Source organism: Sminthopsis crassicaudata, chromosome 5, assembly GCF_048593235.1.
Source record: "Sminthopsis crassicaudata isolate SCR6 chromosome 5, ASM4859323v1, whole genome shotgun sequence".
Classification (NCBI taxonomy): Eukaryota; Metazoa; Chordata; class Mammalia; order Dasyuromorphia; family Dasyuridae; genus Sminthopsis; species Sminthopsis crassicaudata.
Genome location: NC_133621.1, coordinates 267,059,939 through 267,072,998, shown reverse-complemented (window position 1 = coordinate 267,072,998; position 13,060 = coordinate 267,059,939). Strand labels below are relative to the sequence as shown.

General features: G+C 34.7%; 1 protein-coding gene across 4 annotated transcripts in view; it reads right to left on the bottom strand.

Moving 5' to 3' along the window:
* Positions 1 to 13,060, bottom strand: part of LOC141544586 (ankyrin repeat domain-containing protein 26-like) — a 133,945-nt gene that overhangs the window by 85,944 nt on the left and 34,941 nt on the right. For all 4 annotated transcript variants that reach the window (XM_074270960.1, XM_074270958.1, XM_074270959.1 and 1 more), the window contains 4 exons: positions 7,188 to 7,257; positions 2,848 to 2,908; positions 2,556 to 2,755; positions 1,616 to 1,763 (listed from right to left, as the gene is read on the bottom strand). In XM_074270960.1, the coding sequence (XP_074127061.1) occupies positions 1,616 to 1,763; positions 2,556 to 2,755; positions 2,848 to 2,908; positions 7,188 to 7,257 (479 nt within the window). The remainder of the gene's footprint in view (positions 1 to 1,615; positions 1,764 to 2,555; positions 2,756 to 2,847; positions 2,909 to 7,187; positions 7,258 to 13,060) is intronic.

Genomic DNA, 13,060 nt, shown 5'->3' with positions numbered 1-13,060 from the left:
CCAGCACAGACAGGGTTGGACTTGGTCCTAGCATACTGTGCTGATCAGGCTGGGGAGAACTCAGGAATCAGAGAAGCCACTGAGATAGAGGAATCTGACACAGGCTGTTAATTCTTCTCTGCTTATAAAACAGCAGTTCAGAAGAGAAATCGAGCCACTTTAAAACATAAAGCCAGATTCTAGAACCACCCCAATCCAGAAGTGACCTAAAAGATCTAGGCACTGCTGTGCAGCAGCCTTCTGCTGCCTGGGGCTTTTCCTTGGGGTAGTTAAGATCCTGAAAAGCTGGGACACACCCTGAGGCAGCCTCTAATCCACATAGTGCTGGGCTCAGCCTGAGGCAGTGGAATTCTAGTGGCAGAGGAATTCCCAGAGAAGTGGAACCTTTGAAATAGGGACCCCGGTTTCCGGACAGACACTTCCGGTCTGAGCACAGGGGCTTTTCATGTTAGCTGCTGATATCCATACCCCAAGGGAGCCTTAAACCTCAGGACAGTCAGTAGGCCACACTGCAGGGTCCTTCACTGGGCAATCCTCACAAGGCAGTAGTGCTAATCACCTCTGAGGCATTTCTGGGGGGGGGAGGGGAACTGTCTCCCAGAGCTCTCTCTTAGGCAAGTCACAGGGTTATTGCATTCTACCTCCCATCTGGGAGGAAGCTGGTAAATAAATAAATAAACTTCTTACCCCAAAGGCAGACCCCAACAGATTTTTAACAATGAGTACAAGCTGAAGAGAAGGAATGACACCTTCTACACAGAGAAAGAGCAAAAATATTCTAATATTCTACAACTTGAGTAGTACATTGTATAGTGGATAGAGGACCAGTTTGAACTTAGGCAGCTGTTCTATATATATATATATATATATATATATATATATATATATATATATACTACTGTTCTATGCTATTGAACAGTAGTCAATGCACATTACTAAAAATTTATTTCTTATGGATTTCCTAAATTGATGAAATCAGGAGATCTGTCAAAACCATGATTCACTTTTTCTTACAGCACAATTGTCTGATGTACCATAAGCTTGTAGCTGATTTGGAATGTTTATTCCAGTCTATCTTGCACATAGAAAATCAATGAAAAAATGGACTCAAGTTTAGAGAGCAAAAGAGTAACCTTTATCAGGTATTTGCAAGTTCCCTTCAGACACTAACCTTAAACTCTAACCCTTTCGGCATCAATTTAAACCGAATCCCTAATTGGGTTTCTTAAAAAAATTTGAAACTTCCTTTTCTCAGTGAGTCTTTGTCCTTATTTTCTAATTCAGTCATTTCTACCAGTAGCTGCTATTCCAGATTAATTCCAAAAGCTTTCCTTTTCTCTTGTCAGCTCCTCAAAGAGTCTTCACTAGATCGTACTCTTTCCTAAGATTATCTTGTCTCAAGTTCTGGCCCATAACATCTTTAAGAATCCGAACAAATTTCTATTGCTGATATTTTGGTTGTGTGACCATTAGAAAGATCCTGAACTTCTTTGTCTCCAGGCTACCCTCAGACTCTGTGCTATAGATCAGTAGCCAATAGGCATCACTAGAAATTTATTCCTTGTGGATTTCCTAAATTGATGAAATCAGGAGCCCTGTCAAAATAGTAACATACCTTTTCTCCCAGCACCTTTCTCTGATGTAATGTGAGCCTGTAGATCTTTGGGAATATTTGGAGTTTCACCAGCTGATTGTTTACCAGTAAAGTTGTTAACCAATACATCCTTTTTCTTTACTTCCTCCTCTGAATCTGTTGAATCGTCCTACAATTAATGACAATGAAATATAAAATGTCCTCCAAAATTTTTCTTTAGTCTATGGTCTGAATTTATCTATCAAAACAGAACAACTGAATTTTAAAACATAATTAAGGAATAAATGAACTAGATAATCTCTAAGGTTCAATCTACATCGAAATTGTGTACTTATTAGAAAGGTGAAGAGTTTCTTAAACAAAATATTCTGCATTTTTATTTTAAGGGAAATAGCATCGAAGTTTCTTCAAATATCAATTATCACTGGCACAGGAAATTCTGTAGAAATGTTCAGTGTTTGCTCTTCTTAATTTCATTCTAATCATATTTCACAACAAACACAGATTCTGATGATTACTCAAACTCTCTTTTTCCTTCATGTTTTCAAAACTGTCATCTTGACTTTCTTCTTCATCCTTTGCATCTACATATTTTGATTCTTCTTTGTTTTATAGCATCCTAACCATCTTTTATCCCTTTCTCTTTCTTCCTCTTCATCACTTTTTTCTTCCTCTGCTACTTTTTCTTTATAATCTTTTAACTGCCATTCATCTTGCCTGCTTTCTCATTGTTCTTCTTTCTGAGAGTTGTATTGTATTGTATTGTCATGTATTGTCTGGACTCATCAATGTTTTATCTTCAATATATAAAATTCCCTGAATTTTCTTGTGATGTGACTTTTGAGGATTTGCATTTCCAGAATCCTTCCCATTTCCATGAAGTGGCTGTGAGCATCGGATAAAAGGATAGAGGGCAAACACACATGATAAGAATGTTAAGAACCAGAGCAAATATAATTACATTAAGAAGGTCCAGAAGAGTAGACTTCATAAGGGAAGATTTTGAAAAGTAAGCAGGAGGGGTATGGACAGGATGAGAGCAGCCCTGGGCTTGGGATGAAGATTTAGGAAAAGAATCTGTTTTCTCTTCTTCATCACTCGATTCATTGTTCCCAAGGAAAGGTGTAACTTCTGTATAGTTGATGCTAGTCTGTTCTTCTCCTACATAAAAACAAATAAAAGAGTACATGAAGAAATCTATCATTTCAAGGCAAGCAATACTAATATGAGTGGAAATTTTTCAAGAAGCTTACTGATATTTCTTATTTGCTGAGTAGCATTCAAAATTTTACTCAAGTTCAATTTTGGTTGTTTCTGCCAAAAAAAAATGATGAGAACAATGACTATCAATACTAACATTTAATAGTTCACATTTCTTTGAGACCTGTTATTGTGATAAATTTAATCTGATCGTTATATAGAAATAAACTCTTCTGTTTGATTGATCCACAAACATTGTATATATTACAAAATTGAAAATACATTTTAGAAATTTATTCTTAATATAAATCATTGCTGATAAGGAATTTTATTTTAGTATTGTGTTTTAGATTGTTTATATGTTTTGGAACAGTAAAAATTAGTCTGAGTTACTTCTTTCCTGAAAATTAAAAGAGAACTAGGGAAATGTTGATGTCAGACTCCCTTTTGCTAGGCCTGCCTATTGGGTTAACTCATTCTGCTTGACACATTCAGCAGGAAAAAATCAAAGGTTTCTGACAGTAAGAGGCCACTAAATTGAAAAATACAGGCTATAAGAACTTTAGTCACAGGATCCTGAATGCCTTCATTACATCAATTGCATTGTTTGAATTTTTTTGCCCTCAATGTATGCAGTTGAAAGAAGTGCATACTCTAAAAATTTTCTGGGTCCAGAAAAAGCTGTGAAGATGCCCGTTAATGATGGATATTTTATTATTTGCTGTTCATTGCTTTTACATCAATGTCAAAAATCAAGCATTATAGACACCTGATTTTTTTTTAAATCAACTTAAAACAAATGTCTTTTACTTTGTAGGTGCATGTCAAACACTTAACAAAATGTTAAGGAAGTGATCCACCTGTCAGACAATTAGTACAAAGATTAGGAGCTAAACTGGGTGAGAAATGGTATGATCAGCCATCTCCAGTGGAAGTTACAAACTTTGGTAACACTCCTCTTTCCCATATGTTCAATGAATAGTTTGAGCTTGAAGGTTACACAAAAACTGAAGATTGGCTGTACCTGATATATATATATATATATATATATATATATATATATATATATATATATATATATATATATATATATATATATAAATCTAATATAATACATCAAAATGATGAAATGACTGAATAAAAACAGCATTGACTTCCTGAAAAATGTTCCAATTTCCCAACAGTCAGAGACGTGTAAAAATCAGCACAAGTTTATTATTTCAACTAGAAGGTTCAACATTACAAATAGGGAGGATTCTGGAAGGATAGGTTGGTAAATTTTATTTTTATTTTCTTTAGATTTTCCCATAAATAGAACAAACTTGTGCCTTGGGGTGAACAGAGACTAGTGAAAATCTAGAAAGCTTGGGACAGAACAGGGATCCTCCTGATACAACCCAAAAAGATCTGAAAAGACCTCAGCCTGGGAATTAACCTGTCTCAAGTGCCAATACCTCTGGGCTAACTCTACAAAAGCATCAAATGGAGACATGTCAGCTACCTGGGTGTGGCTGAAGCCTCAGAAGAAATCACAGAGACTTTCACCTTCAAGACTGTCAACTTAAGGTTGAGTCTGGGAAGACCGAATAACACTTGCCTGAATGGGAATGCCAGGCCCAGCTCTGCTGCTGACCCAGGTGAGAAGGAACCAGCACTAGCTAAGTGCAGAAGCAGTAGGACAGATATGCTGCTAGCTGTGGGCACTTGCAGGAGGGTGGAGCTCTTGGTTTGGCATTCCTGATCAAAGTGGAGAACTCAAAGGAAGCTTGAGGCACCATCCCTCCACCCAAAGATTAGAGATGCTTACACTAATACCTCTTAAAATTTTTTTTGAACTGGCAAAGATGAAACCCTGCCACTGAAACATAGAATAAAAACAGGAAAGATCTGGATTCATCTTCAAAGGTGGACACTTAAGTCACAAAAGTTTACCCCAAAGAATAACATGAAATAGCTCCTTGCCCAGAATTTATAGAACTCAAAACAGAATTTAAAAATCAAATGAGAAACATGATGAAAAATAAATAACCATCCAAGAAAAACAAGATTATGAATAAAAAAGTTATCAACCAGAAAAGAGGTACAGAGTCTCAAAGATGAAAATAATTCTTTGAAAATAAGAACTGGGCAAGCCAATTAAGCTATGAGAGACCAAGATATAACAAAACAGATTATAAAGAATGAGAAAATAGAACAGAATGTTGAACATACCTTAAGAAAAAATGATAGCTCTTGAGATCAGATAAAGAAAAAAAATTTTTGCAAGAAACATGAAAAAAAATTCAAGTATGCTGATGCTATAGTTAGAATTGCACAAGATTTATCAGTTGTTACAGTAAAAAAAAACACAACTCCTGGAATCATATCTATCTACCCAAAATCAAAAGACCTGAGCAACCTAAGGACAGCAAAATTATCTGTAATTTTTGAATGAGAAAAAAATGGATATTTAATTAAATTGTAGATTTTCAGGACTTTCCATCAACCAAACCTGAATTAAAAAAAAATAGCCAATATCAAAGATCACCATTAAAATACTCAACTTGGACAAATTGTTGAAATGATCAATAAATTATTTTTCTTTATTATGGCAAATGGCATACTATATGTTTAATATTCACAAGAATAAAAGAGCTCAAAAGAAAGATTGCAGAGTTAAGGTAAAAATAGTAATCCTGTTATACAAAAGTAGTGCAGAAGAAGAATGGATTCAATATATATATATGATATAATCCCTACAAAATCTAATCCAAAAGAAATAATGGGGAGGGATAGGTGCATAGGGAAACAAAGGGTTAAGGAATTAGAAAAGGGAAGGACCCTTGGGCAAGTTAGCCAGCAAAATTTATTTAAAGAGTCAGCAGGGATAGGAAAGATATGTGACTGTGTGTATGTATGTATGTATATATCTACCTATGTATACAAGATACATATGTATCTTTTCTTAATTGTAGTTTACATGAGAGTAATGGGGGAGGAAGATTAAAAAGGGAAAAAAAGAAAAAAGTAAATTAGGTATGCAGTAGAGAACCAAGGAACAATTTACAAGGAAGTAAAGAAAAAATGGACATCATGAATATAATTTCCTCTACAAATATATATATATATATATATATATATATATATATATATATATATATATATATATACTTTCTTGATCTAGTAATTTATGTTTTAGATTTTGAATCCTCCCCGATGATCTGCTGGGTACATGACTATGTTCTCTTTTGTTTTGCTGTATTTTGTTTTTTTTTTTATTTCTTTTCTGTTTTCTTTTTTTCTTAATTTGATTTTTCAAATAAAATGTATTTTAAAAATAAAATGCCACAGAAAAATAAAAGAAAAGTACAAATAATGGGAAATACATACTACCAATATGTAACACCAATATACTACTAATAGAACTGCACATTGGTCAAGATGGTTTAGAGAACAACATAATAGAGTCATAAAATTGATCATATATTCTGACTCCATTGTTATGGAATTCTAATACTGAGAACACAGGAAGGAAAAATAGGATCTAGGTATACAAAAATATTCATAGCTGTTCTAGCCATATTTAACAAGAAAAAAAATGGAAGCAATTTATACAACCAACATTTGGAGAAAAGCAATATTATGGAATAGCTCATAGACTGGGAACTAGAAGGGATCTAAAGTATCATTTAGAATACAAAACAAAACAAAAAAACAAACTATCATATATATTTAAGAGTGGCAGTCATGGTACATGAAGCCTGGTCCTCTGTTCCAAATCTAATACACTTTTCAGTGCACAGATAAATACAAAGGTACAAGGGAATACTTATCAGAACTACTTATCAGAATGTTTGGTGCTTCCCCCCATTCTGTCATTGTTCTTGATCCCAATTTATTAGAATGTCTGGTGCTCCCCCGACCCTGTCAGAACCAGATTGATTAGTCCATTCACGCTCTCAGTGCTCTGACTCTGCCCCTGCTTTAGTGTACCCTGATAGCTGGGAGCCATGGACATATACATACTTCATGGGAAACACACATTAGCTGCTGACTGCTTTGAGACATCAGCCCTGGGAGAAACATGCCCCCAGCACAATTTATTTTCAAATAAAATATTAAAAACTCTCCAATCTCTATCTTGCCTCAGGTTCTCTGGCATTACACATCTCGTTTTTCAGAAAGCACACACATACACCAACAAAACAAAAATTAAAAGAAAGCTTGACACAAGACTAAAACTTATTTGCTTTTACCTTATTTGAGGTAAAATCTCAATCTATTAAAGTTCATTTGGGTCTTTAATGTGTTAAACACTAAAGAGATTATATTTACTATATAGTTTTTAACAAATCAAAGCACCCTCCAAACTGAAATTTAAAAGTAGGAAAAAAATTCAATAAAGAAATCTTACCTCCTTTTCAGAACTAATTTTGTCATCCACACTTGGCCAGCAATCATCAGCTCCTGGTTTTTCAGGGAGTCTTTTAAAAAGAAACCAAAAATTAGTAGTTTTATTCCCAGAAGACAATCAACAAGGAAGGCCTCTTAGGTGTTTGTTACAAGGTGCTTTACCACCAAATGACACATTACAAAGAATGACTTAATATTTCAATCATTCCTATTCCAAGACTCATTTTTGCCAAGAAGATATCAGTGTAGAGGCTATCAGTGGATATTTCCTCCAGGATAATCTCTTCCTATTTTTACACTTCTCTAAAGTTGACAAATGAACATAAAGGGTCATTATACATCACAGAATCAAAACCCTACAATCTATTTGTAATAGGTCCCTGTTTACTGTGCCTTTGTTATTAGCTTCTGACAAACATTTTCACCGAGTTATTTTTTCTTAAAGTTACCCTCCCCAAGTTTCAACCCTACATATGAGTTGTATCTGTTGCTGTTCAATAATTTCAGTGGTGTCTTGACTCTTTGTGACCCCATTTGGCATTTTATTGGCAAAGGTACCAAAGAGGTTTGTCCTTTCTTTTCCCAGCATTGTTTCATAGATGAGGAAACTGAGGCAAACAGGATTAATTGCCTTGCCCTGGAGTCACAAACTAATAAGTATCTGATCCAGATTAGAACTCATAAAGATGAGTCTTGTGAATTCCAAGGCCAGGACTCTACTTACTGCTTTCCCTTTTTGCCCTTTAGATACATGAATTGCTCATACATTCCAGGCTCAGAAATGTATTTAATATAAGGGCAACCATTCCTAGGTATAATATAATCATTGATGAACCTGGTGTAATCTATGATAGAATATCAACCATTTGTATAATAAATTAAGACATATGCTTTTTGGTTTGGAATGTCCATTTCCTACCCACCACTAATCCAAGTGCACCATTTTCTTCAGGACCTAATCGAAGACATCTCCTTACAGAAGATTTCTATGAACCATTGAATCCGAAAAATCAATTCAGTAAAAAATTTACCTGGTTCTTTATATGCACATGCAATAAAATTATTAGTCTATCTTCCTTGCTAGAAATATTTGGTACATTTGCTGTGGTAATCTGCTTTCAGGGAATTTCAACTCTACATTTATCAATTTATTTGGGGAGGAGGGGCAGGAGAGTTGGGTTCAGAATTCAAGAGACTGGGGTATATATGACTTGTGATGGCTTGATGCAGGGAACTTCCAGAGAGGAAATAATGCAGATTGGCAACTGTTGTTTGTCAGAGAGTTGCTGGGAACACTTGCTGAGGGAAATTGAACCCAGTTTTTCTTTACTCCCAGATTCGCTCCCTTGCCCAGCAAACCCAAGGTCTTTCTCTTTTCAGTTCCTTAGGATCTGTTACTATCAAGACAGTTTTCTTTTTATAATTCTAATCCTTTATAGACACCCCCAATTTCCTTTTTCTTCTCCTTAACCTTGCCAACTGACTTTCCATATTTGATTTTGTTTTTGTTTTTTTTAAAAACATCCTCCTTTTCAGCTGAAATCCATCTCCAACCCCTCCTCATAGCCTTCACGTTATCCTCTTATGTCCTCCTCTGTCTTTTCAAATCCTTCTCCTTGGGCACACTTTCTTTACTTCCTTTAGATAGAATCTTCAGCTCGAGTCACTTCAATTTTTCAAGGTCTCCTGAATTTCTTTATTATTATCTTTCAATTTTATCTTTTTTTCTAAATTCTCAAGACTAAAAAATTATATTTACATTTCCTTCTCCTTAAATTTAGATCTAAAAGAATTCATTCTGTCCCCATTCATAGGAATAATGTAAATAATGCAACAAGTCTGTCAACCATAATCCCATACCATAGAAGATCTGTTTCCTGGGACTGTTTTATCAGCATATCTAAGACTAACTCAATCATCTCATTAAGGATCCTGCAACTACAAATAGACACAATCTACATAAGAGTTTGTTTTTACTAAGTCCCTCTCTGTCCTCTCCCAACTTCTCCCTAATTGCCTCCTTACTCTCTAGATCAACATGCTACTTCCCTCACCCACTTTCTTCTAACTTTAAAAAGCTAAATCACTGGAAGCATCTTGCTCATTCATACATGATTTAACCCATGAGTTTCTCATATTTATAAAGGCCATCCTTTGTGGTTGTGATAAATCTCTCTGGTGAATTGATTACACTACAAATTGCTCTTTCAACTGATGCCTGGGTACTTCATATATCTGATATTTCTTTTTTATACAAGTAGAAAAAAAAGTATCAAATATTCAGCTTTTCTGCATGACAGTATTCTTCCCACTGACCTTCTGACACAATCACTCCCTTTTTTGCCTCTTGTATTTTCTCTTTTTGATTTATTTTTTTCAAAAACTTCTAGGAATAATCCATTCTACTTGATCATCTAGAACTAGAAAGGCTTTTCTCCTTAAACTTCTTCTCTATTAAGACTTCTATATAAATCTTGTAACTGGAATCAACAAAGAGAATAGAATCTGTGGGTCACTGAAAAATAACATTCTATACTGTGGGAAAATGAGGTCCCTAACAACTAATGCTTTGCCACATCAGCTTCTAGGAATTTCAGAGATTTTTTAAAGACTATCCACTTCTCAAAATGCAATGCCAGATTCCCCACGTCTCTAATTGGGAACAATTGCCAAAGGTTCAACTATTGTTGTCCATGAGGGGTCCCAGCAGAAACCATTCACCAGAATGGCCCCTCTTCTTTTTTATTACTTCTCTCCTTGCTGAGAAATTTCCAATTCCATTTATTGTCTTGACTTAGGACCTTGGTCCCAGTGACATTCCCTCCCCATGTTGATAACTCCTTTCCCTGAGCACTTGGATAAATTACCACAAGTATAAGATGATACCTATTTGCACTGCAGATGTGCCTAAAAAAGCTTATGAGAAATGCATCTCAGGTGATTAATACATAGTACAGCCATATAAAAGAACATAGCTGGTTCATTCTTCATCCAAATAGAATTATTTTTAATAGCTATATTGGGATATTGTGGCTAGGAATTAGATATGGGATAAAAATGTAATGGATTCAAGTTCTTCATCACATACTAATTTTGTAAACCCAAGCCAGTACCTTAATCCTTCAGTGTTCCCAAACAAAATTCTTAATACAGTTGCCAATCCAATAGATAAATCAGCACACACAAAAGTGGTGGGAGTCTGGTGTTCAGTCCCAGCACAGCCTAGACCAGCAGAGTCCAGCCCCTGTCAGCACAATTGATCAACTAGAGCTTCATTGGGGCGGGACACAACTAACAGCTCCAGGGTTGAAAAGAGTGCCTGGGGTCAGATTCCTATCAAGATTTTTGAAAACAGCTGCACAAAATTGTTGAAGTATGGGAGGATGCATCCTCCATCCTGGAGACAAAGCTCTACTTTAACAAACTGTCAAAAGCCTAGCAATAGATTAGGAAGATGAGCAGAAAATAAGAGTTTCTGACATCTGAAAGTTATAATGGTGACAAGGAGGATCAAAACACACCAGAAGATGATAAAGTCAAAGCTCCTACATCCAAAGCTCAAAGAAAAGTAGCAATTGGATTCAGGCCATGGAAGAGCTCAAAAGGGACTTTGAAAATCAAGGAAGAGAGATAGAGGAAAAATTAGGGCAAGAATTGAGAGAGTGCAAAAGGAAATACAAAAATCTAATGAGGAAAAGAATGCATTAAAAAGCAAAACTGGTCAACTAGAGGGAGGAGGTAAAATCTCACTGAAGACAACAATTCCTTAAAAAAACAGAATTGAGCAAATGGAAGCACATGGACTTTATGAGGCATCAAGATGCCATGAAACAAAACCAAAAAAAAGTGAAATAACTTATTGGACAAACAACTGACCTGGAAAATAGATTCAGGAGAGAGGATTTGTAAAGTATTAGTCTAAGCTGAAAGTCATGATCAAAAAAAGATCCTGGAATCATATTTCAAGAAATTATCAAGGAAAACTGTCCTGATATTCTAGAAGCTGAAGGTAAAATAAAAATTGAAAGAATCAACTGATGACCTCCTGAAAAAAGATTCCAAAATAAAACTCCCATGAATATTACAGCCAAATTCTAGAACTCCCAGGTCAAGGAGAAAATAAATATTGCAAGCATCCTGAAAGAAACAATTCAAGATTAGTGAAGCCACACTCAGAACACACATTTTAGCAGCTTCTACTTTAAAAGCACTGGAGGGCTTATAATGATATGCTGGAGACCAATAAAGCTAGGATAGCAACCAAGAATCACCTACCCAGCAAAACTGAGTATAATCCTTCAGAGGAAGAAGCCATTCAAGCAAGATTTTCACACTTTTGTGATAAGACCAGAGCTGAAAGGAAAATGTGATTTTCAAATACAGAACTCTGCAGAAGCATAAGGAGATAATCAGGAAAGTGAAATCATAAAGGACTTGAGGTTCATCTGTTTATATTCCTACATGGGAGGAATAATACTTGTAACTCATTAGAACATTTTCTTTTTTATGGAAGTTAAAAGGAGTATATCTAAATAGAAGGCCCAGGTATGAGTTGAATCTGGAGGGATAATATCTTTTTAAAAATTAATGAACTTAAGAGATGAAAGGGGAATGTACTGACTAAAGTGGAATGGTGAAAAGTATCTGCCATTTAAAAAAAAAGAGGAAAAACTTTTATAATAAAGTACATGAGGGGAAGGAGAGGGTGAGTGAGTGCACCTTTCTCTAATCAGATTGTCTCAAATAGAAGTAACATACATACTCAATAGGGGTATAAAATCTATCTTACCCTGCAAGAAAACAGCAGCAGAATGAGATGTGGGCAGAGGCAGGAGAGAGATAAAAACGAGGGCATTTTAGGGGAGAAATGGTCAGTAGCAAAACACTTTTGAAAAGGAAGAGGATGAAAAGAGAGAGAGAATAAATGGGTGAAAATACAATTAGCAATAGTAATTGTAAAAAACAAATTCCAAGCAAGAATCTCTGATAGAATATTATGTTTTCTGAAAAATGATGAGTAGGATACTCTCAGGAAAAAAAAAAGAATTGAAAAGTTTTCTATGAAGAAAGTGAAATGTACTACATACAAAGAAATAGCTCTGTTCTGGAATAAATAGATGTAAATGACTTTGTTATTCTCAGAAGTAGAATATTCCCCATGCACTCTAAAGAACTTATGAAGAAAAATCCCATCCATAACGAGAGAAGGAACTGATGGTGTCTGAATATGGATCAAGGCATTCTCTATTACTCTATATCTTTATTTTTTTCTTAATTTTTATTGAGGGTTTTTATTTTCATTAGGGTGGAAGATCTATGCTTTCTTTCATAACTTGACTTTTATGGAAAAGTTTTGCATAATTTTACATGTGGTTACTTAATTGTGTGTGGGCGTAAAGGAGAGAATTAGAACTCAAAAAATCTTAAAAACAAATATAAAAAAGTTTTGAATGTAACTGGGGAAAATATTTAAGAAATTAAAGGAAAAAATAAAAAAACAAGCAGGCACGTGTGCATGCACACATGTATATATATATATATATATATATATATATATATATATATATATATATATATATATATATATATATATATATATATATAGTGTACATACATACATGTGTATGTTTATTAGTGTGTTTTGCAAATTTTTTAGTACTATATATTTATACACGTAACATATATACATATTACCTATTAGATGTGTAGTAAACCTCATTTTTTGAAAGATAATGAAGATAAAATATGGGAATTGGTTAAATTGAAGATACACCTTTTGGGGACATGAGAGTCTGCTTTGCTTTGGATTGAAAAACCTGTTGAAGATGGATCATGAGGATTAACTAAAAGAAATGTTAACTTGCTGTAAAACCT